At 42.2% G+C, this 25,252-nt stretch overlaps 1 protein-coding gene across 5 annotated transcripts in view; it reads left to right on the top strand.

Moving 5' to 3' along the window:
* Positions 1-25,252, top strand: part of LOC140187918 (lysine-specific demethylase 2B-like) — a 236,367-nt gene that overhangs the window by 78,417 nt on the left and 132,698 nt on the right. For all 5 annotated transcript variants that reach the window (XR_011883174.1, XM_072243793.1, XM_072243792.1 and 2 more), the window contains exon 2: positions 20,233-20,457. Coding sequence is in view for 4 of the 5 variants with exons in the window: in XM_072243793.1 (XP_072099894.1) it covers positions 20,233-20,457 (225 nt within the window). In the remaining variant the exon portion in view is untranslated. The remainder of the gene's footprint in view (positions 1-20,232; positions 20,458-25,252) is intronic.

Genomic DNA, 25,252 nt, shown 5'->3' with positions numbered 1-25,252 from the left:
GTAGTTGCCATTAATAAGGAGCTGGTGCTTCAGAAGCTGAAAAGTCTGAAAGTGGATAGGTCACTTGTACCAGATGGACTGCAGTGCAGGGTTCTGAAAGGGGTAGATTAAAGATATTGTGGAGGCAGTAGCAGTGATCTTTTAAGAGTCACTAGGTTCTAGATTGGAGGAATGGAAAATCGCAAATATCACTCCACTCTTTAAGAAAGTAAGGAGGCAAACGATATGAAATTACAGGACAGTTGGCCTGACATCAGTCATGCAAGATATTAGAGTACATTATTAAGTATGAGATTTTGGGGTACTTAGATTGGTAGAGGCACAGATAATGTTAAGGAAATAAGGACTTCGCAGAAGGTATTAGAAGTGACTGGTGGAATACAGTGCAGGGAAGTGTGTAGTCATGCATTTTGATAGAAGGCATAAAGGTGTAAACTATTTTCTAAATGGGAGCAATCTTAGAAATTGGAAATGCAGAGGGACTTGGGAGTCCTTTTACAGGATTTCCCCAAAGGTTAACTTGCAGATTGAATCAGTAGTAAGAAAGGCAAATACAATGTGTGCATTCATTTCTAATGGACCAGAATATAGAGGACTAGTGGGTCAGCATGGTGGTAGAGCAGATATCATAATACTATTACGGCGCCAGTGACCTGGCTTCAATTCTGCCGCTGTTGGTTCTCCCTAGGATAGTGTGTGTGGTGGGGTGGGGTATGGTGTGGGGAGGGGAGGGGGATTTGTGGTGTATGCTTATCGTGTTGTTTCCACGTTCCAAAGATGGACAGGTTAGCAGGTTAATTGTTCTTACTGGTGTAATTGTGGAACACAGACTCATTGGGCCAGAAGGGCCTGTTATTATGCTGTATCTCTAAATATAATTAACTAAATAAAATAAAAGCAAGGATGTAATGCTCAGGCTTAAAGGCTTTGGTCAGTCCGCACTTGAAGTATTGTGAGCAGTTTTGAGCCCCTTGTCTAAGAACAGATGAGCTAGCATTGGAAAGGGTCCAGTGGAGGTTTGAGAATATCATGACAATGAAAGGGTTAATATATGAAGAGTGTTTGATGGCTCTGGGCCTGTACTTGCTGGAGTTTAGAAGAATGAGGTGAGATCTTATTGAAACCTATCGAGTATTGAAGGGCCTAGAAGGAGTAGATGTGGGGAGGATGTTTCCTGGGGTGGGTGAGTCTATGACTAGAAAGTGTGGCCTCAGAATAGAGGGACATAATTTAGAATAGATGAGAAGGAATTTCTTTAGCCAGAGGGTGGTGAATCCGTGGAATTCATTGAAGATTTGGCCTCCATAGCCACCTGTTGCAAAGTGGAAACTGGTATTTAATTAGTAAGGGTGCCAAAGGTTATGGGAGGACCACCAGAAAATGGTGTTAAGGGGGAATATAAACCAGCCATAATCAAATGGCAGAGAAGAATCAATGGGCCAAATGGCCCAATTCTGCTCTTATATCTTGTGGTTTAAGGTCTTAGTTTTATAAGAGAGATAGATAGGTTATAGTCGTATAGGAATTCTTTCGCCTCAGGACAGGGGCCTTAGAACTAGAGAACACAAGTTTAAGAATGAGGAGAGGCATTTAAAGGAGCTCCCTGGAGTAAATTTAGAAGGTGGATGCCTTGTATTTAAGTGGGTGGCATTGGTGGCTCCCAGGAGAGATTCACTGGACTAATTCCTGAGGTGAAGGGATTAATGGCTGGAAAAAGTTTTGATCCACATTCTTTTGAAGAATGACAGGTGATCTGATTGAAATGTACAAAATTTAAGTGGGTGTGATGGGGAGAAATTTGAGTTGTTTCCACCAGAGGGAGTGCCTTGAATGAGGGGGATATTTTAAAGACAAGTCTGAAACTGAGTTGTATAGGAATTTTATCTTGCAGAGGCTGGAGAATGGCTGGAATTATCTATCCTAGAGGCTTTTGAAGGTTACATGACTGGAAATTTTTAAAGATGAGGTCATTAAATCTTTCAAATCGGGAAATTGAGTGCTGTAGAATAGACACAGAAGAAGAGCTGAGGCTTGGGAGAAATCAACTGAAGTTGTATTGAATGCTGGGGTAGGCTTAAAGGGCCAGGGTAGCTCACTCTTGCTGGGATTTTTCATGTGTTGCAGTATTATGATCAAAGCTGTATGTGGCTCTCACTGTGGACCAACTAGCATTGTATACATTTCAGCATAACTTCCTGTGTTTACTTTGTGTCCTTTTTTTTAAAATAAAGGAATGCATCCCAAGAATAATTTGTATTTCCTTATTGGCTTATCCAGATGCCTTTTAAAATTTGCTGATAGTCTAGATGGGCACTTTCTTCGTTGGTAATGCTCTAAGAAACCAAGTTTGAACCCTGTATGACATCACTCCAAAATATGTACTAAGCAGTACCCTTAGCTTCCTGCCACTGAACTAATTTTGAATCCAATTTGTCATTCTCCCATGGACCTCATGGAGTTTCGTTTTAGACCAGCTCCCATATGGCACCTTGCATATAGAATTCATCAAATGCATTGATCTTGTAGAGTTCAAACAATTGAATCGTTTGTCTAATAGAACCACCCCCTCTTAAATGTTCCACATTAACTTATTGATCCCCCTGTGCTTTTCTCAGTTCTCTTCCCTTCTGAATGCTTCCACTCCCCCCTCACCCAACTTTCCCTACCAGCCATATCTTCTTTTGGCAAGATCAGACTTTGATGCTGTCCTTGATTCATTCTTCAGTATTAGGCTACCGACATCCTCCAACCTTCTTTTCATTTTGTTTGTCCCTCTTAAACGTTCAGTCCCTTGGCATGTTTAATTCCCAGCCGATGTCTCGGAGATTCCTATAGGGCAAACACTTTTGTCTCTATTTTTACTTTTTATTCATCTTCTGTTTATTTCTTTTGCATTAGGTTGCATACAGTTAGAGATACAGGACTGGTGTAAGGTTTCAACCTGAAACCACCAGACATGCACACATTTTTCAGTTTGTTGCCACATACAGTTGAGTTGCACGAAGTTGCCAAGGAAAGTGATAAATTGCCTCTTTTTAATGGAGGTAGAAAACACTCGCTTTGATCTTGCCAATTTTGATTTATAATGGATTTCAGCCCATACAGTCCTGGATGTTGGAATGAGTATTGAGGGTGTCTGGGGGCTGGTAATGATAAGATAGTAAGTTGGGTGTCATCAGTCTCTGTTTTATGGATTGACGTTGCCAAGGGCCAAAATGAACTTGGTTGTGAGATAGGGCTAGGGAAGGACCCTTGTGCTCCAAAAAATCTGTGGTGTGAGTACAGAGTGAGATCATTTACTGCTGATTCTCTAGTTACATCTTGATAGATGAGCTGAAGCATTCTAGAAATCTTTTTAACAAGAATTTGCCATTCTCTGCTCTTGCTGATTTGTTCAGTTACTTCCTGGTAACTCAGACTGTGGGGTCACCAGACTGGCTGTGCAATTCAAGTAAATGGCAGACTATGATAGAGAGGGAAAAGGAGAAAGGGTGGGGTTGGGGGGGGGGAATGATGCTTGAACTGTAACGGTCGCACTGGATATAAATATTTGTAATTAGCTTTTCTAAAAATATGCTTTAATAAACCAGATTAGAACACAAATGTAAGAATAAAATAGAAACTGAAATACCACAAATAGACTTTGCAAAATGGTACTAAAACAAGATGTATCACTAGTGGATAGCTTGACATAAAAAAACTAATTGGAAGAACAGTTTTGTTCATCATATGTGATGCTTGTACTCATTTAGTCTAGATCCAAAGAGCTGGCTTTCCATATTTTGGTATCATTTAACAGAACCCTCCCTCCACCCCTCTGCCAGGAATCTCCTTTACAGTTTATGATGAAGCAGAGCTGGAGGATGACATATTAAAGCTGTCAAGATTTGTAAGTTTTTAAAAAATATTACTGGTATCTAGAAATCTAATTATCTCATTTAAATTATTTCATTTGATATTTTAAAGTTTTATTGAATACCTAACAATAAATACATTAAAGTAAGATAATTATTGCTTTCCTTTTTGCTCCTAATCAATAGGCTTAGAGATGCATAAGCTGGCAATGGAGTGCATTTATTTTTTTTACTGGCCAGGTGGTTTGTACTGAGAAGCAATTAAGGCTTAACATGTCATTTAAAAACTCAAACTTGAAGTCAGGTAAAAATAATCTGTAAAAGATCTAAATTCATACCATTTTAAACTTAGTCACACGACCCTAAGAGACGGAGAAATAGGCCATTCAGCGCATTGTGTCTGTACTGCCATTTAATAAAATCATGCTCCATCTCTTATCACAATGCCAGTCTTTGAGTAATCCTTTGTCTAGGTTTCCTTCATTTCCAAAAGTCTGTTGTTTCACCTTAAGTATATTAAAGCACTGAGAGTCCACCTGGCTGTTGGGGAGAGAATGTCAAAGGCTTATGGTTGGTAAAATTTCTTTGCATTTCATTTCCAAATGGCTAATCACTCACTTTGAGACTCTGATCCTAGTTTTTGAGATCCCAGTGAGGGGAAAAAAAATGCATCCTGCATCTACTTCACTATGCCTTGTAATAATTATGTATTTTTCAATGAGATTCTGTGTCAGTAATCTCACAAGAATAGACCCAGTCTGCTTAATGACTCCTTGTGCAACAAACCAAAAATCAGTGAGAGCAAACCAGCAGGAAAATTTTAAATTGGATTTTAAGAGTTTCTTATGGTATGTAAAGAATAAAAACACTGATGTATCAGAATCAGGTTTAATATCACGGGTCCATGTTGTGAAATTTGTTATGCGGCAGCAGTTCATTACAATACATAATAAAAACTGTAAATTGCACTGTGTGTGTGAGAGTCCTTAATGATGGATGTCTTTTTTTTTAAGGCGTTGCTGCTTGAAAATGTCCTAGATGCTGGTTAGGCTATTGGCCATAATGTAGCTGACTGAGTTTACAACTTTCTGCAGCTTATTTCAATCCTGTTCAGTGCCCCACCCCATACCAGTTGGTAATGCAGCCAGTTAGAATGCTCTCCATGGTACATCTGTAGAAATTTGAGTGTTTTTGATGACATGCCAAATCTCAAACTCCGGATGAAATACAACCTCTGTTGTGCTGCCTTTGTAGTGATTCATGTGCTGGACTCAGGATAGATCCTCAGAGATATTGACACTCAGGAACTTGAAGTTACTCATTCTTGATGGTAGTGTAACAGTGGTCCAGTGTGTTGGCTGATCTGGTTCCACAAGCGCTATGTTGGTGATAATTTCTTAGAGACTTTTTCAAGCTGGCCTGTTAAAATCCTGCAAAATGATGGGGAAGACATCAGGGTGCACTGTTTCATGCCTGTTGATTATGGCGGACAATTTGTTTCAAGCCTGTTTGACACTGAACTGAGATGGGATGTGCACCACTCTAAAGGAGATTGCTGGAAACTCCTGAGGCAGAAAAATAGACAACAATTGATCACTGTGTGTGCACCACGAGGAGTCAATCATAAAGCACACTCGACCTCTGTCTTTGAAAGACTCAGCAATCCTATTTGACAGTGAATCATAAAGCTTGTGAGCTGTATCACTGTGTCTGGAATGGCAAGGGAATATCCAAGACTCCGTGAAACAAAAAGCACAACAGTCCCTGATGTCCCACTGGCACAGTAATCTTGCGCTGAGGTCTTCGATTTTATTTTCCAGAGACTACGTTTGCTAGCAGAATAGACAATAGTGGAAGTTGGAATCCTTTTCTCCTTAAATGAACTTTTTGATCCAGTGAAGCATCCTCTCTTCCACTGTCTTAAAGGGGAACTGCACTTACGACTGGAGATTGCCATCTGAGATTCTTTGAGTAGCAATAGGTTTTTTTTTAAGGCCTTAAAGTGATGTTGCTTACTATTGTTCATGGCTGTAACTGCAGAACTAAGAAACTGTGGAACTAAACCAAGAATATTTGAAGATTTCCACAAAACTGCTCTCAAAACCCAAATGTGACTTGACCACCACCTTATAAAGCCTCAGCATTGCATTTTTGCTTTTGTATTCTAGTTCTCTTGAAATGAATGCTACCATTGTATTTGCTTTCCTTACTACCAACTCAATGTGCAAGTTCGCCTTTAGGGAATCCTGCACTCTTAGTACCAAGTTACCTTTCACCTCCAATTTCTGAATTTCCTTCCCATTTAGAAAACACTCAGAAATGTGGGAGGAAATCAGTACATCTGGGGGAAATCCACAAAGGCATATGGGTTGGAGATATAGAAACATAGAAAACCTACAGCACAATACAGGCCCTTCGGCCCATAATGCTGTGCCAAACATGTGCTTACTTTAGAAATTATGTAGGGTTACCCACAGCCCTCTATTTTTCTGAGCTCCATGTACCTATCCAGGAGTAACTTAAAAGGCCCTATTGTATCCACCTCCACCACTGTTGCTGGCAGCCCATTCCATGCACTCACCACTTTTTTTAAAAAAAAAACAACTTATCCCTGACATCTCCTTTATACCTACTTCCAAGCACCTTACAACTGTGCCCTCCCGTGTTAGCCATTTCAGCCCTGGGCAAAAGCCGCTGACTATCCACATGATCGCATCAATTCTCATCATCCTATACACCTCTATCGGGTCACCTCTCATCCTCCACCGCTCCAAGGAGAAAAGGTTACTCAACCTGTTCTCATAAGGCATGCTCCCCAATCTAGGCAACATCCTTGTAAATCTCCTCTGCACCCACTCTATAATTTCCACATCCTTCCTGTAGTAAGGTGACCAGAACTGAGCACAGTACTCCATGTGGGGTCTGATCAGGGTCCTATATGGCTGTAACATTAACTTTCTGCTCTTAAACTCAAATCCATGTTTGATGAAGGCCAATGCACCCTATGCTTCTTAACCACACAGTCAACCCGTACAGCAGCTTTGAGTGTCCTATGGGCTCTGACCCCAAGATCCCTCTGATCCTCCACACTGCCAAGAATCTTACCATTAATACTATATTCTGCCATCATATTTGACCTACCAAAATGAACCACCTCACACTTACCTGGGTTGAACTCCTTCTGCCACTTCTCAGCCAGATTTTCATCCTGTCGATGTTCTGCTGTAAACTCTGACAGCCCTCCAAACTATCCACAATAGCCCCAATCTTTGTGTCATCAGGAAATTTAATAACTCATCCCTCCTCTTCCTCATCCAGGTCATTTATAAAAAATCACGAAGAGAAGGGGTCCCAGAACAGGTCCCAGAGACACACCACTGGTTGCCGACCTCCATGCAGAATATGACCCATCTACAACCACTGTTTGCCTTCTGTGGGCAAGCCAATTCTGGATCCACAAAGCAAGGTCCCCTTGAATCCCTTGCCTCCTTACTTTCTCAATAAGCCTTTCATGGGGTACCTTATCAAATGCCTTGCTGAAAATCCATATACGCTGCATCTACTACTCTACCTTCATCAATGTGTTTAGTCACATCCTTAAAAAATTCATTCAGGCTTGTAAGACATGAACTACCTTTGACAAAGCCATGTTAGCTATTCCTAATCACATTATGCCTCTCCAAATGTTCATAAGTCCTGCCTCTCAGGATCCTCTCCATCAACTTACCAACCACTGAAGTAATCACTGGCCTATAATTTCCTGGGCTATCTCTACTCCCCTTCTTGAATGAGGGAACAGTATTCACAACCCTCCAATCCTCCGGAACTGCTCCCGCCCCATTGATGATGCAAAGTTCATTGCCAGATGCTCAGCAGTCTTCTTCCTCGCCCCCCCCCCCCCCCCCACCGCAGTAGCCTAGGGTCCCGGAGACTTATCCAACTTGATGCTTTCCAAAACCTCCAGCACATCCTCTTTCTTAATGTCTATATGCTCAAGCTTTTTCAATCTGCTGTAAATCATCCCTACAATCGCCAAGATCCTTTTCCGTAGTGAATACTGAAGCAAAATATTCATTAAGTACCTCTGCTATCTCCTCCGGTTCCATACACATTTTACCACTGTCACACTTGATTGGTCCTTTTGTCTCACGTCTTATCTTTTTGCTCTTCACATACTTGTAGAATGCCTTGGCATTTTCTTTAATCCTTGCTTGACAAGGCCTTCTCATTGCCCCATCTGGCTCTCCTAATTTCATTCTTGAGCTCCTTCCTGCTAGCCTTATAATCTTCTAGATCTCTATCATTACCTAGTTTTTTTTTAACCTTTCGTAAGCTCTTCTTGACTAGATTTTCAACAGCCTTTGTATACCATGGTTCCTGTACCCTACCATCCTTTCCCTGTCACATTGAAACATACCTGTGCAGAACGCCACGCAAATATCCCCTGAACAGTTGTCACATTTCTGCCTTTCATTTCCCTGAGAACATCTGTTTCCAATTTATGCTGCCAAGTTCCTGCCTGATAGCCTCATATTTCCCCTTACTCCAATTAAATGCTTTCCTAACTTGTCTGTTCCTATCCCTCTCCAATGCTATGGTAAAGGAGATAGAATTGTGGTCACTATCTTCAAAATGCACTCCCACTGAGAGACCCGACAACTGACCTGACCAGGTTCCTTGGCCAATACCAGATCAAGTACAACCTCTCCTCTCATAGGCTTATCTACATATTGTGTCAGGAAACCTTCCTGAGCACACCTAACAAACTCCACCCCATCTAAACCCCTTGCTCTAGGGAGATGCCAATCAATATTTGGGAAATTAAAATTTCCCACCACGACAACTTTACTATTATTACACCTTTCCAAAATTTGTCAAAGTCTTCAGATTTCCTGTTTCCTTGACACATCCTGCTTCTTCATACATCTTTGTATCATCTGCAAACTTAGCCAGAATGCCATCGTTTCTGTCATCCAGATCATTAACGTGTAATGTGAAAAGAGCGAACACAACACTGACCCTTTCAGACTGACACTAGTTGCTGGCAGCCAAGCAGAAAAGATCTTTATTCCCACTCTTTGCTTTCTGCCAGTCAGCCGATTTTCTATGCATGCTGGCATCTTTCCTGTAAAATTGTAGAGAATCAAAACTCTATTGAGAATGAGGAACTGCAGGAAGTGAGTGTTAGTCAAAAAGTAATGCATGATTAATTGATAGGATTAAAGCAAATACATAAATTGCAAGGACCCAGTAATCTACATGCCACAGTTTTAAGAGGTGCTTGTTGCCATTTGCTCTGGCTAATGTCTTCCATATTTAGATTATGGAATTGTTTCCATGGATTGGAAGATAGTGTGTATGACCTGTTAGCCTTATTATCAGTAGGGAAACTAGTGGAATCTTTGGGGTAATAACACATCCCTTTAAATAATCAAGGTTGTGCAGAATTGATTTATCAAAAAGGAGTTGGTTTAAGATACTGCAGTTGTTTTGTGGATGTAATCAATAGAAACTGTAAGGGGGAGCAAGTAAATATGGTGTAGCGGGATTTTCAGAAGGTCCTGCACAGGTTCGTCAGCGAGGTTTGAACATAGAAATGGTGGGAAGATATTGACATTGAAAATTGATTACTCACCAGAAAACAGAGGGGTGAATAAATAGATCTTTCTCAAGTTGGTAAGATACGATTTCATGGAGTAGCATAGAAATTGGTGTGTGGGTCCCTAGTTATTCATAAACTCTATTGATAATTTGGCTGAGGGAGGCCAATGTCATATATCCAAGTTTTGCCAATGATACAAAACTAAGTGAATAGGCAAGAATATGCCAACTGCTATATTGTGTGGTGTAAAAGAGAAGTTATTCATTTTGGTAAAGTAGGACATTGTTTTAAATTGTGAGAAATTGAGTAATGTCCATATTAAAAGAATGTTAGAGGTCTTGTACTCAAGTCATTGAAAGCCATCCTGTTAGAAGGAAGCCAAATGTAGACTTATTATGAGAAGAATTGAGTATAGGAGTTAAGATGCCTTACTACAATAGCATAGATCTTTGAAGAGACTTGACCTGTAATATTGTGCATAGTTTTTGTTCCTTCCATAAAGAAGGGTATACTTGGCATGGAGGGAAGTGTGCACTGAAGATGTGCTGGACTTTTTCCAGGGTGCTTCATGTCAGGATGGATTGGGTAGACTATGCCAGTATTCTCTAGTTTAAGAATTGGAGGAGATCCCATTGAAACATATGGGATTCTAGTAGGACTTTTCAGAGTAAATGGGGAAAGGATGGTTCCCCTACCTAAGAAATCAGGATTCGGGGATCAGTCTTGGAATAAATGGTATATAGGATTGAGATTAAGAGCAATATCTTCATAGTAATACTGGAAAAAGTGCAGCAAAATACTTTACTGATAGTGCCTCATCTTCTATCTTGATGAATGGTGGGGCATACTAGAAGGGCCCTTCTTGCTATTTCTTATGTTGTTGACTTGAAGCTTTTCTTGTATACTCCCTCTATTGCAAATCTATCCTTAATTTAGTAGACCAGAATTTTATGTAATATTCCACATGCAATTATAACCAAGACCCTATATAAATACAGTAAGATGCCTTTACTCAATACAACTCAATTAACGTGGCTCATATGTTTTTGTAGTTTACTTTCATTTAAGACCCTGATTGCAGATTGAACTAAAATTGCTTTTAATCAGGATAGAAAATATCACTCTTCCCAGCTAGACTGTAAATTAGTTAAAGCATTCTGGGGAAAGGCTTCTCTGACACAAGGAGGATATGCTCAGGAGAAGATGAGTGGGAAACACAATGAAATGCTTGGTGCCTTGTCCAGGTGAATGTACAAAATGATGCTAAGCATGGAGGAGTCTGCCAGACCAGAAATTACTGCCTTAAGAAGGAGGTCTGGCATAACCCTGCATACTTCAATGTGCAGCAAACTTTTGAAATTTAGTCTGTAATGTGAAGGTAAGCTAACGACTTAGACATCAATAAATGATTCAGTGGAAGTATTTTGTATGTTTGTAAGTGTGGGCGACAGGGTACTGGTAGATTGTGGGGTGTTCATACTGTCTAGCTTTCAGTGAATATGGATGGGAGGAAAAGTGTGGCTGAGTGGTTATTGTGTTGGGAGTAAAAAGCACTGCATACCTGTAGCTATAGTAGGATATAGAAATTTCACCTTCATAAGGTCATCATAGTGCTTCCTAAAATGCTGCATTTTAGGTGAGGTGTCAGTCTAGAGGTGAGATCCACTGTCGTATCTTTGTCATGTTTGATGACCATTCACTTTGCATCCCGCTGTTGGTAAGCCAGCACAAAAGGCACCATTCCCCTGATGACAGTTGTACGAATGAATCCCTACAGCATCTGATGATCCTATGATCTGTCTCAGAGACCGGCATCAGAACATCTTTCAAGAGGGTGAACTCTTGCAAGGCATCCGGCCCTGATTGTGTAGCACTCTGAAAACCTGTGCCAGACAACAAGCAGGAATGTTCAAAGGCACCTTCTTTCTCACATCTGCAGTCGGAGATTCCCACCTTCAAAAGTGTGACATACCAGGCCCAAGAAGAGCAGAGTGAACTGCCTCAACGACCATCACCCAGTGATAGTCACATCTACTGTGATGAAGTGCACTGAGAGATTGGTCATGGCTGGAGTTAACTCCTGCCTAAACAAGGACCTGGACCTGCTGCAATTTGCCTCTTGTCATGCAATTGGTCCACAGTGGATTCAATCTCACTGGCTCTCCATTCAGCCTCGGATCACTTGGACAACAGTTATATCAACGTCAGGCTGCTGTCTGTTGATTACAGCTCAGCGTTCAACACAATCATATCTCAGTTTTAATCAACAAGCTCTAAAAACATAGGCTTCTGTACCTCCTTCTGCAACTGAATCCTTGACTTTCTCGCTGGGAGACCACAATCTGTGCAGATTGAAAATAACATCTCACTGACCATCAACACTGAGACACCAAGCTTGCTTAGCCCATTGCTATACTCTCTCTACACCTACTGTAGACCTCTCTACACCTCTCTACACCTTCACCTACACCTAGCTTGAACACCATCTATAAACTGCTACTTTAACAGCAACGAAAAAGACAGTCATTCGCAGTCACAGGAAAACAATTGGTTACCCGGCGATTAAACACTGTCAACAGAGGACTGCTATCACATCTGCAGTTGGAAGACATACAATCACGATGCACCACAACAACATCACCGCAGAACTGAGCTGATCAGGAAATACGAGTTCAAACCCCACCTCCACAAACATATAGCACAAAGGTAATAGCATCACCTTGCACATGAGAAATGCAATTTTGAACCTCACGTCGGGGCATATAGACGCTGGCTGCTGCAATCAGAGAAGATCATAGCTAAACTGGTGATTTGTCAATCAACAAACTAGACTTCCCAGACTTAGTGATAAAATTCTATCAGACAGCATGCTAGAAGCAGCCAATGAAGCACTACTCACAGTTGCAACCTCGAACATGACTGAGACCAATACCCGATATATGCATCAGCAGCAGCAGACTTAGAGATGCTGGACTACAATATGAAATACAATGGAGAGTACTGTTTTCTCCTCCCCCCACCCCCCCGCCCAGAAACGATTGGAAGCCAAGATGAAAACCATAAGAATGGTGGTTAGCAGACTAACTGAGCTGCGGAAAGGTGGGAAGACCAAAGACTCATCTATTAAGGAAGTACAGAGATGCACCCATAGCCGAAGCCCTGGAAACTGCAAAGCAATAGTTATCAGCTCCGGCTGCCAGACTACAGAGGTACACTAAGGGCACAGAGGCCAAGTGAATAAATGCACTCTTCTCCAAAGAACCAGGAAAAGTTTTCACACAGTTCCTGAACCAACCAAAACAGCAACTGAGGCATACTGGAGGAGTATATGGGAGAAAGAAGCATCACATAACACCAGTGCCCAATGGCTGAAAGACCTACAAGCAAGCCTCTGCAATCTCCCAGAGAATGAACTAGTCACCGTCACAGCAGCAGATGTCAAGCAACGGTGGCAAGTATGAAGAACTGGACGTCACCAGGGCCTGACATGATCCACGCATATTGGCTGAAGAAACTAACAACATTGCATACTCGGCTGGCAGCTCAAATGAACCAGTTGCTTGAAGCAAGCTCCTACCCTCACTGGCTAACTCAAGAAGGAACAGTACTCATAATGAAGGATCTTCACAAAGGAGCAACACCATGAAACTGGGCTATAACTTGCCTGTCAACAATATGGAAGCTCCATCATAGCCACCAAACTGAAGGAATGTGTGTAAATTTCTGAGCCCTGCTCAGAGGGGGATTGGTAATGGAGTCATGTTAGATTCTAAGACCAGGCAAATCAACCTAAGCAGAGCCTGGATTGACTACCAGAAAGCATAAGACTCAATGCCCCACACGTGGATCCTGGAATGCCTGTCTCTGTACAAGGACAGCAATACATTAAGGACCTTCATCAAAATCTCAATGTGCCATTGGAGGACAATGCTAGAAAGTTAGCTCAAAGCCAATAGCACAAATGACCATCAGATATGGAATATACCAGGGTGATGCACTATCCCCGCTGCTGCTGTGCATAGGCTTGAACCCCCTCAGCCAGATCATTTCAAAGAGTGGATATGGGGACAGGTTCAAGAATGGAGTGACTATCAGCCACCTCCTGTACATAGATGACATCAAGCTGTATGCAGGAATTGCAAGAGACATTGACTCACTATTCCACCTGACAAAGGTGTACAGCAGAAACATCGGGATGTCATTTGGACTGGAAAAGTGCAGCGGGGGTTGGGGGGTGGGGAAGTAAAAAGAGGCAAACTCATCAAGACTGAAGGAGTTACCTGAAGGCCACATACCAGATGTATAGGACAGTTATAAATACCTGGGGATCCTCTAGGCGCATGGAAGCCACGATGAGGACACAGGAAGGCTACACCATCCAAATATCTCCAAAAAGTGAGACACGTCCTAAAAAGCAAGCTGAATGGGAAGTACAAGATCAGAGGCATCAACACATTCACCCTACTAGTCATCAGATACCCAGCCACAATAGTGTGCTGACCTAGGAACGAACTAGAAGCCACTGACATCAAGACCCAGAAAGTACTAACGATACATGGAGGGTTCCACCCAATATCCAACGACGAGCGAATGTATACCTGCCAGAATAAAGGAAGATGGGGACTTGGAAGTATCAAGAACACAGTCCTGGAAGAAATGTGAAACATCCACAAGTATGTCAGGAAGATGGCTCCTAAGGACAACCTACTAGGAGAATACCTCAGACAGCAAGCAGGGGATATGGAAATAGAAGTGGAAGAAGCAGGGCAAGAGGACCTGAGGCCATAGTAGGACAAGCCACTGCATGGAGATGTACCATCGCCAGATATCAGAGGTGGCTGACATAAGAGAGTGCTACCAATGGCTGGAAATGGCGGGGTTGCTCATGGCTGCACAAGAACAGTCGCTGAGCATAAGAAGCAGGGGTCTATCACACCAGACAAGACTCAAGATGCAGACTGCAAGGAATCCACTGAAGCCATCCAGCATATAGTAGGGTAGGGTGCAAGCTGCAGGCAGGGTCAGCATACATTGAATGGCACAACCAAATTGCAGGAATTGTGTACAGGAACATCTGCACTGAATATGGATTGCACACTTCCAAGTCCAAATGTGAAACACGAGAGAAGGTAGTGGAGAATGATGGAGTTAAGATCCTGTAGGAGTTCCAAATACTGACTGACAGCAGGTACTGACCAATCAACCAGACATAGTAATACTGGATAAAGAACAGAAGAATGCAATTTTAATAGATGCAGCAATCCCAAATGACAGTAACATCAGGAAGAAAGAATATGAGAAGCTGGAGAAATACCAGGGCTTGAAAGAGCCAATAGAAAGGATGTGAAGGTTAAAGCCAGAGCAATCCCAGTGGTGTTAGGAGAACTTGAGGCTGTGGCACCTAGATTGGCAGAGTGGCCCCAACAAATCCCAGGAACAACATCTGAGATCTTGGTCCAGAAGAGCGCATTACTAGGAACAGCAAAGATACTGCACCGAACCCTCAAGCCATCCAGGCCTCTGGTGGAGGACATGAGATTGAGGGAAAAATACACATTCATACCACCCATAAGGGGTGAGGAAAAAAAGTAAAATACATATACAAAATGCTGGAGGAACTCAGCAGGTCATAGCAGCGTCTAAAGAGATGAATGATTCATTTTCATAGGTGCTGCCTGACCTGAGTTCCTGATTCTGATAGAACAGTCTTTCTTCATGAACCTGACACACAACATCTCTTGTCTGTACTTATTAACTTTTGAACCAGCAATTACACGTTGTCATGCGTCTTTCTTAGCAGGACATATCAGGTACTGTACAGTGCACTCTATGTAAAACACAGATGGATGAGTGTCACGAATAAAAACTGTATAGAAAATCTCTGATAATATGGCACCCTTGGAATTTTAGTACTGGACAAGTAGATATTCCAGTCATTTTCTTGTTAATACCCCAGAATACTTTTGTTTCACTTTCTTTTGCGCATTACCTCGGGATAACTACCATGTAACATGAAGGTTGAGCTTTGACAGACGCATACAAGTAAGAAATGCACAAAAATAACTTTATGGTAGTGTATGAGATAGAGGCCAACCAGTGCCTTTTTCCCGGGGTGGGAATGGCTAATCCAAGAGGGCATCATTTTAAGATGATTGGAGGAAAGTATGGGGGCTGGTGGGAAGAGTATGTCAGAGATGATTTTTTTAAAAATGAGTGGTGGGTGCATGGAACGTGCTGCCAGAGGTGGTGGTAGAGGCAGATACACTAGGGACATTTAAGAGAATAAACGCTTCCAGCTGGGTACAGGTATCGATTATAACTGACATTCGATGAAAAACTCTGCCATCCTCATCAAAGATGATGCCTGGGCATGTCTAGTTGGGTGTTATTTATACCCCTGTAGTCCATCCCCCCTGATTGGTTAGTCCTCATCCAATCGGGTTTCCACTCTCCCACATTGCTTACAATTGAATTTGAAATAAAACTTTGAGGAAAAGAATTTTAACAAAGATAAAGATCTTGCTCTAAGTAAGAACCGGAGTTCATGAGAATAGGTTGTTTGTCATATATGTAGGGAAAACACTAGATCCTTTTTAAGAGAACCTTAGATAGCCACATGAATGGAAGAAAATTGGAGGGTTATGTGGGAGGAAAGTGTTAGATTGATCTTTGATTAAGTTGAAAGTTTGGCGTAACATTGTGAGCCAAAGGGTCTGTACTGTGCTGTACTGTTCTTTGATAACATTATGGCTACAGTACTTTAATGAATGTCATCAAAAGCACAAAAGACTGATATAAAAGAACAATTACAGAAAGCAGAGAGGAAGAGGAAACTAGTTCTGCTGTTTGTAGGAATGAGCACATACGGTCCATGTGCTTCAAAGTTAGGAATTTAATCATTTCAGAGCTCATTATTGTGATTTGTAGGGCTCATCCACAGGATGGGCATTCTTCAACTAGTGCAACTTGCAATGAACTTTCTAGTGAAGCTGATGAACTTGAAGGGAGTGGGAAATACACAAAGCACTCCAAACTCCAACGCCCAAGTCCTTGAACTCATGTTCCCAACCCTTGAGTCTACCACCGGCTGTGCACCAGGACCATACTTCTGATCTTTGGCCCAGATGCATTTCAAATCTGTGGCCGTAGTCTCACGCATTGCATGCACACTGGACCCGTGGTTCATGTTCTAGATTTATAAGTAAGTACATGGCCAAACCACCAGGATTTTCAAGCAATCAGTGCAGGATTAATGCAGTTTTATTATAATCCTTTGGCAACTTTTAAAACCAGCAATAGTGCTAAACAAAGCTTGAACAACTTTATTGGTTACTGTTGTTTTTCTTCGCTTTTCAGCAGCACAGATTGTCTGTGCTTGTCACAAATCCATAAAAGCATGGTTAGCAACTATAATTTGACTTGTGTAGTATCTTGATTATAAATTTATAAATTAGCCCTTAATATCAGAGTATATTGAAGCATTGATTTAGTTAGTCAGTCACTCAATTAAGTTCAACTTGAGCAAGGATCTGGACCCACTGCATTTTGCCACCATCACAACAGGTCTACAATGGGACCAATCTCTCTGTGTCTCCACTCTGCTTTGGAGCACCTAGACAACAAAAAAAAATCCAATGTGAGGCTGCTGTTCATCAATTACAGCTCAGCGTTCAACACCAACATCTCATCAGTATTACTCAACAAGTTTCAAAATGTAGGATTCTGCACCTCTCTCTGCAATTGAATCCTCAACTGCCTTATCAGAGACTAAAGACAGTGTGGATTGATAATAACATCTCCTCACTGACAACTTAATCTCAAGAATGCATACTTAACCCACTGCTCTGTTGTACTCTACGCATGACTGTGGGATGAGCACAATTATAAAATTGCAGATGCCACCACTGTTGTGAAAAATCTCAGATGGTGATGAGGAAGTGTAGAGGAATGAGATGGATCAACTGGTTGAGTGGTGTCACAACACTCACACTCAATGTCATCAAGACCAAGAAATTTATCATGGACTTCAGGAAAGGGAGGTTGGTAGAACACTCCCCAGTATTCATTGAGGGGTCACTGAAGGTGAGAGTAAGCAGCTTCATTATCCTGGGCATCAACATCTCAGAGAATCAATACTGGACCCAGCACATCGATGCACCACGAAGAAGGCACGCTAACAGCTTTAATTCATTAGGAGTTTGAGGAGATTTGGGATGTCACCGAAGATTTGCAAATTTCTATAGATGTACAGTGGAGAGCATTCTGACTGGTTGCATCACTGCTTGGTTTGGAGGCTCTAATCTGCAGGAACTCAAGAGGCTTTAGTGTGTTTTAAGCTCAGCCAGCTCTATCACAGACACAGCCCTCTCCACCATTGAGGACATCTTTAAGAGCTAGTGCCTCAAGAAAGGAGCATCCATCACCAAGGACAGGAGTCCCCAACCTCTTTTGCACCGTGGACAGGTTTATTATTGACAATATTCTTGCGGACCGGCCGACCCGGGGTAGGGTTGCCAACGGACAAGAGTAGCAGCCAAATACGTTGTGTTTACCCCGAGAAAGACTACCATGACCATGAAGCCTTGCGCGGACACCTGTGTGCGCATGTGTGACTTGCGCATGCGTATACGTGCTGTTTTTTTCCCCCTACAAATCGTTTTTGGCGATTCTGTTTAGGGTGGGGGGGGTGTTAATCACAACCGGAATATAGGTGATAAGTGGCTAATACACTCAATTTCGTTTCTAAAAGGATTTATCTAACGAATTTAATATTAAAACACACAGCGCATAGTGCGTATTTTCCTCGCATGAATATCGTGATAAGTCAATTATCAGGGGAGAACAGGGGAGCTTGAAGTAAGTGTTGAATGAACTTCCAGTAGAAGTGGTAGAGGCAGGTTCGATATTATCATTTAACGAAAAATTGGATAGGTACATGGACAGGAAAGGAATGGAGGGTTATGGGCTGAGTGCAGATTGGTGGGACTAGGTGAGAGTAGCGTTTGGCACGGACTAGAAGGGCAGAGATGGCCTGTTTCTGTGCTGGAATTGTTATATGGTTATATAAGTCACTTAAGTTAATAGCATCATAACATTTTAAGTAATGTTTGGATATTAAACACAGCACATATTTTCCCTGTATGAACATATAAAATCATTGCAACACACCAATATCGTGAATTAGTGGGAGCCCTGGGCTTGTTTCCCTGCAACAAGACAGTGCCATCGAAGGGTGATGGGAGACAGCAATACTCGAAGGGGGTTCCTTGTGTCCAGTCTATTCCGCAGTTTAGTTTTCATTGCATTCATTGCAGAGATATGTTGGAAATGGAAGCAACATTTTCAGTGCTTTCGTGGCTTTCTCAGGATATTTAGCCTGGACTTTGATCCAGAATACCAACAAATGTTATGTCAAACATACTTTTCAGCCCATCGTCATTTGCAAGCTCGAGGAGTTGATCTCCTTCCTGCGCTGATATGGATGACGTGTGGGTAATGACCTCGCGTGCGTTCAAGCTCAGTGAGTGTGACAGGGAATGAGGAAAGGTGCAACTGACTCATATCGCCAAATCATATCGTTTCCTCAGGGCCCGGTAGCACATGCTTTGCGCCCGGTATCGGTCCGCGACCCGGTGGTTGGGGACCGCTGACCAAGGACCATCGTCTTACAGAAAATGCCCTCTTTTTGATATATACCATTGGGGTGGAGATATAGGAGCCTGAAGATCTAGCTCAAAGATAAAAGAACAACTTTTCCCTTCCACCATCAGATTTCTGAAAAGTTCATGCGCACTACTTTTATTCTTTTTACACTTACATTTTGTAATTTATAGTAGTTTTCATGTCTTTGCTTGTTGTTTGTAAACAACATTTTTCACATCATATAAGTCAGTGATGATAACCATAAGTCTGATTCCTTCCTCAAAAGATATTGATTATCATGTATTTGATTTATCTATGTGTAACCCATTGAACAACTCTGGCATGTCTGTCATTGAGTCCCATGAAACCTCCATTTATGAAACTCTTGCATCAAAATTCATTTGTTTCTCCCAAGAGTAGCCAGTCAGATGAGGCTTAGAAACTTTGTGTACCAAATCATCAAGTTCTGAATTGACAAAACAAAACTCCAGTATTTCCTCTCTTTCCCACTCTGACCTTTCACCTCTTCTCACTTGCCTCTCTCTCTCTTTCTCTCCCTGGCCCTCTCCTCTTTCCTTTTCTCCTATAGTCCATTCTTCTCTCCTATCAGCCCTTGCCCTTCCCACCCACCTGGTTTCAACTATCACCTTCTTCCCCTCCCCCCACCTTTTTATTCTGGCATCTACCCCCGTCCTTGTCACCCCTGAAGAAGGGTCTCAGCCTGAAACTTAACTGGTTATTAATTTCCATAGATGCTACCTGACCTGAGTTCCTCCAGCTTTTTGTGTGCAATGCTTTGGATTTCCAGTATCTGCAGACTTTCTCATACCGTGGCAACATTTTGTTTTCTGGATGGATTATTTTGTTAAAGTGGAATACATGCGTCTCATTCATATCATCTGCAAAATATTAATTAACTAAAGCATATTGGGAAGTTGTGTATTGCGCTTGATGCAGAGAGACCAAGTAGAGAATGGCCTACTTGATTTCTTTTAAAACAGTACTCTTATATGGATTAATGACTAGGATTTCTGCCAGTTTTCTTTGAATGGATGGAAAAATGTGACAATTTTAATGTGAAGTTCTTTTTGAGTGTTGTATTATTTTGTTTTTAATTTCTTTACTTTCTTACAGTCCAGGGCCTCAGCAAGATTAAAACCTCGGCCAACCCCTTCATCAGGACCCAAAATCCTTCCTCATAAATCAACCAGTGGTGCGCGTAGACGCAGAACGCGATGTCGCAAATGCGAAGCCTGCTTGCGGACAGAGTGTGGAGAATGCCACTTCTGCAAAGATATGAAGAAGTTTGGAGGCCCTGGCAGAATGAAGCAGTCCTGTATCAAGAGGCAATGTATTGCTGTAAGTGCAGTGCATAATTGTTTGATTATTCTGGCTGGTATCAACCTGGAAATCCATTTCAGTGTTGATAAGGATACTCTGTGTCTACTTTTCAGATTGTTGTAACCAATCAGGTTTAATTTCTCAACATTAACCCAAGGAGGAAAAACCATTAGTATTGTGCACAATTCCAAATGTTTTTGATGAAATTATATGTAATATTTAGTTGAAAATAAAGATGGAAATGATATTTTTGAGAATACAATTAAAGTATGTCCTATTACATGTGTCTGCACATCCATTTCTTATAACTGCTGATGTAAGGAGTTTTATTTTGCTTGATACTGGATGGGTTTGTGGTTAACTGCTGTGTAAGGAAAGGAAATAGCATGTCATTCTTTTTCTTGTCACATAATAATAAATCCCAACAATAATTCAAGAGTCAAGATTGTTTAATGTTGTTTCCAGTACACAAGTGTAAAGGAGAATGAAATAATTGTTAATACAGATCCAATGCAGTGCCAAAAAACAACACAATTAGATAAAGAACACAATAATAAAAAATACAATAAATATAAATGTTAGCTTGTATACATTGATTTTATTCCATAAAGTCACTCTAGGCACAGGACAATCACCTTATGTGCGGCACACACAAAAAATGCTGGTGAGCACATCAGGCCAGGCAGCATCTATAGAAAAAGGTACAGTCGACATTTTGAGTGGAGACCCTTCATCAGGACTAACTGAAGGAAGAGATAGTAAGAGATTTGAGAGTGGGAGGGGGAGATCTGAAATGATAGCAGAGACAGGAGGGGGAGGGATGGAGCTAAGAGCTGGAAAGTTGATTGGCAAAAGGGATATGAGGCTGGAGAAGGGAGAGGATCATGGGACGGGAGGCCTAGGGAGAAAGAAAAGGGGGGGGGACCCAGAGGATGGGCTAGGAGTTATAGTGAGAGGGACAGAGGGAGAAAAATAATAATTAAGGGATGGGGTACGAAGGGGAGGTGGGGCATCAACCGAAGTTAGAGAAATCAATGTTCGTGCCATCAGCTTGGAGGCTACCCAGATGGAATGTCTGACCACCAGAGAAAGCAGGATCTCCCAGTGGCCACACATTTTAATTCCATGTCCCATTCTGATATATCTATCCTCGGCCTCCTCTACTGTCAAGATGAAGCCACACTCAGGTTGGAGGAACAACACCTTATATTCCGTTTGGGTAGCCTCCAACCTGATGGCGTGAACATTGACTTCTCTAACTTCCGTTAATGCTCCACCTCCCCTTCATACCCCATCCCTTTATTTATTTATTTATTCATTCATTCATTCATTCATTCTTTTTTTCTCCCTCTGGCCCTCTCACTATAACTCCTTGCCCATCCTCTGGGCCCTCCCCCTCCCTAGGCCTCCCGTCCCATGATCCTCTCCCTTCTCCAGCCTCATATCCCTTTTGCCAATCAACTTTCCAGCTCTTCAATCCATCCCTCCCCCTCCTGTCTTCTCCTATCATTTTGGATCTCCCACTTTCAAATCTCTTACTATCACTTCTTTCAGTTAGTCCTGATGAGGGGTCTCGGCCTGAAACGTCGACTGTACCTCTTCCTATAGATGCTGCCTGGCCTGCTACGTTCACCAGCTTTCTTTGTGTATGTTGCTTGAATTTCCAGCATCTGCAAATTTCCTTGTGTTTACTTTGTGTGATTGACAGTCATGTTTTAAAGAAAGTACATTTGGGAAGACAATTATTCACTCAGGTTACTTTTTAAAATGGAGGAGCAGGTTGGTGCATTGCAAAATAAAATAAAGATGGTGAAAAGCTTTGAGAAATGACATAAGGCAAATTTATGTTGTAAAATTGAAGTAATCCAAAAATAAAATACTACATTTATTGAAAAGGTGAACTTTGCAAAACGTTACAAAGAGCTTCACAGTCAAATGAATTTTGTCTCTTGAAATTTTGGAGAATACGTTGGAGGTTAGCTTTAAATCTGAGTAAGTGATGAGGGTAGATCAGGTCCCATGAACACTTTTGAAACACAGCAAAAAAAAGGCTGATTGATTGTTTTCCTTGCATTGGTGTAGGTGCTAACTATAGTCATGATACTAATGAATGGTTGTTTTCTAGTAAGTTTACAACAAATGCAATAAATAAGCTAATTTAACCCTTGAGCTTTATATGCAAATTGAAGATAAAGTGCCTTACAGTATTCAACCTCCAGCTCTGTTCACATAAATGTGTATTGCAACCAGGGATTTTGATCAATTTAACTGAGAATTTTTTGTAGTGAACAAGTGAAAATCTACAAATGCTGGAAGTCCAAGTAACACACAAAATGCTGGAAGAACTCAGCAGGCCAGGCAGCATCTGTGGAAAAGAACTTTCATCAGAACTGGAGAAAAAAATGAGAAGTCAAATTAAGAAAGTGGGGGTAGGGGAGGAAGAAATAAAAGGTCGTAGGTTATAGGTGAAACCAGGAGGGGGGCAGGGGTGAAGTAAAGAGCTGGGAAGTCCATTGGTGAGAGATAAAGGACTGGAGAAGGAGGAATCTGATAGGAGAAGGTAGAAGGCCATGGGATAAAGGGAAAAGAGTAGGAGCACCAGAGGGAGGTGATGGGCAGGTAAGGTGATGAGATGAGAGGAAAGTTAGAATAAGCAATAGTGAAGGGGGGAGGGGGCCATTACTGGACATTTGAGAAATTGATGTTCATGCCATCGGGTTGGAGGCCACCCAGACGGAATATAAGGTGTTGCTCCTCCAACCTGAGTGTGGCCTCATTGCGGCAGGAGAGGAGGTCATGGACACGTTGGGAGCACTGGATACAATAGATGACCCCAGCAGACTCTCAAAGTGAAGTGTTGCCTCACCTGGAAGTACTGTTTGGGGCCCCGAATGGTAGTGAGGGAGGAGGTGTAGGAGCAGGTATAGCACTGTTCCATTTGCAAGGATAAATGCCGGGGGGGGGGGGGGGGAGGACATCAGTGGGAGGGACAAATGGGCTCTATGTTCCAAACCTATACAGGTATCAGTCCCGAACTTTTCCCATGTTACATTGATGACTGCATTAGTGCTGTTTCCTGCACCCATGCAGAGCTTGTTGACTTCATTAACTTTGGCTCCAGCTTCTACTGTGCCCTCAAATTTACCTGGTCCATTTCTGACACCTGGCTCCCCTTTCTCAATCTCTCGGTCTCTATTTCTGGGGACAGCTTAGACAGCTTATCTACTGATGTCTATATCAACTGACTCTCACAGCTACCTGGACAATACCTCTCCCCAACCTGTTTACTTGTAAAAATACCATTCCCTTCTCAGAATTCTTCCATCTTTGCCACATCTACTCTCAAGATGAGGCTTTTCATTCCAAAACTAAAGAGATGCCCTCAACCACATCTCTTCCATTTTGTGGACATCTGCCCTCACGCCAACCCAACCCCCCCCCCCCCCCCAGGGATAGGGTTCCTCTTATCTGTTCGCCCCTCCTCACTAATCTTCCTCCTCATACTTATCCTTGCAAGTGGAACAAGTGCTACATCTGCCCCTACACCACCTCCCTCACTACTATTCAGGGTCCCAAACAGTCCTTCTATGTGAGGCAACACTTCGCCTATGAGTTCATTGGGGTCACCTTCTGTATCCAGTGCTCCCGGTGTGGCCTCCTGTATATTGGTGAGACCCGATGTAGATTGGGAGACTGCTTCGCCAAGCACCTATGCTCCGTTGCTGGAAAAAGCAGAATCTCCCAGTGGCCAGCCATTTTAATTCCACTACCCATTCCCATTCCGACTTGTCAGTCCATGGCCTCCTCTACTGCCACAGAGGCCACACTCAGGTTGGAGGAGCTACACCTTGTATTACATCTGGGTAGCCTTCAACCTGATGGCGTGAACATCAATTTCTCGAAGTTGCAGTCATGCCTCCCACCCCCCACCCCCATCATTCCCCACTCTCTTTTCCCTCTCTCATCTTATCTCCAACCTTGAGCTCACTTGCTCCTTTTTTTCCCCAGTAGAGCCCATAAAATAGGGAAAATTGTAAAGGATGAAAATCTAAAAATTCAAACTGAAATGTCAACAGTTCAAAAGTATTCATCCCCCTTTCTCTGAACTTGAATCACCTCTCGCAGCTATTACAGCCAGTAGTCTTTTTGGATAAGCCCCTGAGTTTGCACATTGTGATGGAGCAAGATTTGCCCCTTTATCCTTGCATAATTGCTCAAGCTGTGCTAGTTTAGTTAGGGAGTTGTGGTAGACAGCAATCTTGAGGTCTTGCCAGAGATGTTTGTATGGGTTAAGGTCAGGGACTTAGCCATTCAAGTACATTTTTCTTCATTTGAAGCCACTCCATGGTTGCTCTGGCAATGTGCTTTGAGTCATCGTGCTGAAAGATGAATTTTCTTAAACTTTCTGGCAGAGGCTAGCAGGTTTTTTATCCAGGATCTCTCCTAATTTAGCAGCATTCATCTTTCCATCAATTCTGACCTGATTTCAAGTCCCTGCTGTTAAAAAGCATCTCTATAGAAAGCAAGGCTTCAGAGATTGTAGAACCATGTACTCATCTTCATTTGCAGGCACTGACTTCTGCAGCTCACTCAGTAACTTGGCATCACAGTAGCTTCTCTTACAAGTGTCGATCTTCTCCGATGACTTAAGTTTCGAGGGACAGCCTGATCTAAACAGTGTGGCTGTGGTTTCATATTTTTATTCTACTTTATTGAGCTCCGAGGTATGTTCAGTGCCTTTGAGATGGTCTTGTACTCTTCCCCAGATTTGGTGCTTCTCAATTATAATTTCCCTGACTTGTCTTGAATGCCC

This window comes from Mobula birostris, chromosome 25, assembly GCF_030028105.1.
Source record: "Mobula birostris isolate sMobBir1 chromosome 25, sMobBir1.hap1, whole genome shotgun sequence".
Taxonomy (NCBI): Eukaryota; Metazoa; Chordata; class Chondrichthyes; order Myliobatiformes; family Myliobatidae; genus Mobula; species Mobula birostris.
Note: the sequence above shows the minus strand (reverse complement) of the source record. Positions and strands in the feature narration are given on the sequence as shown.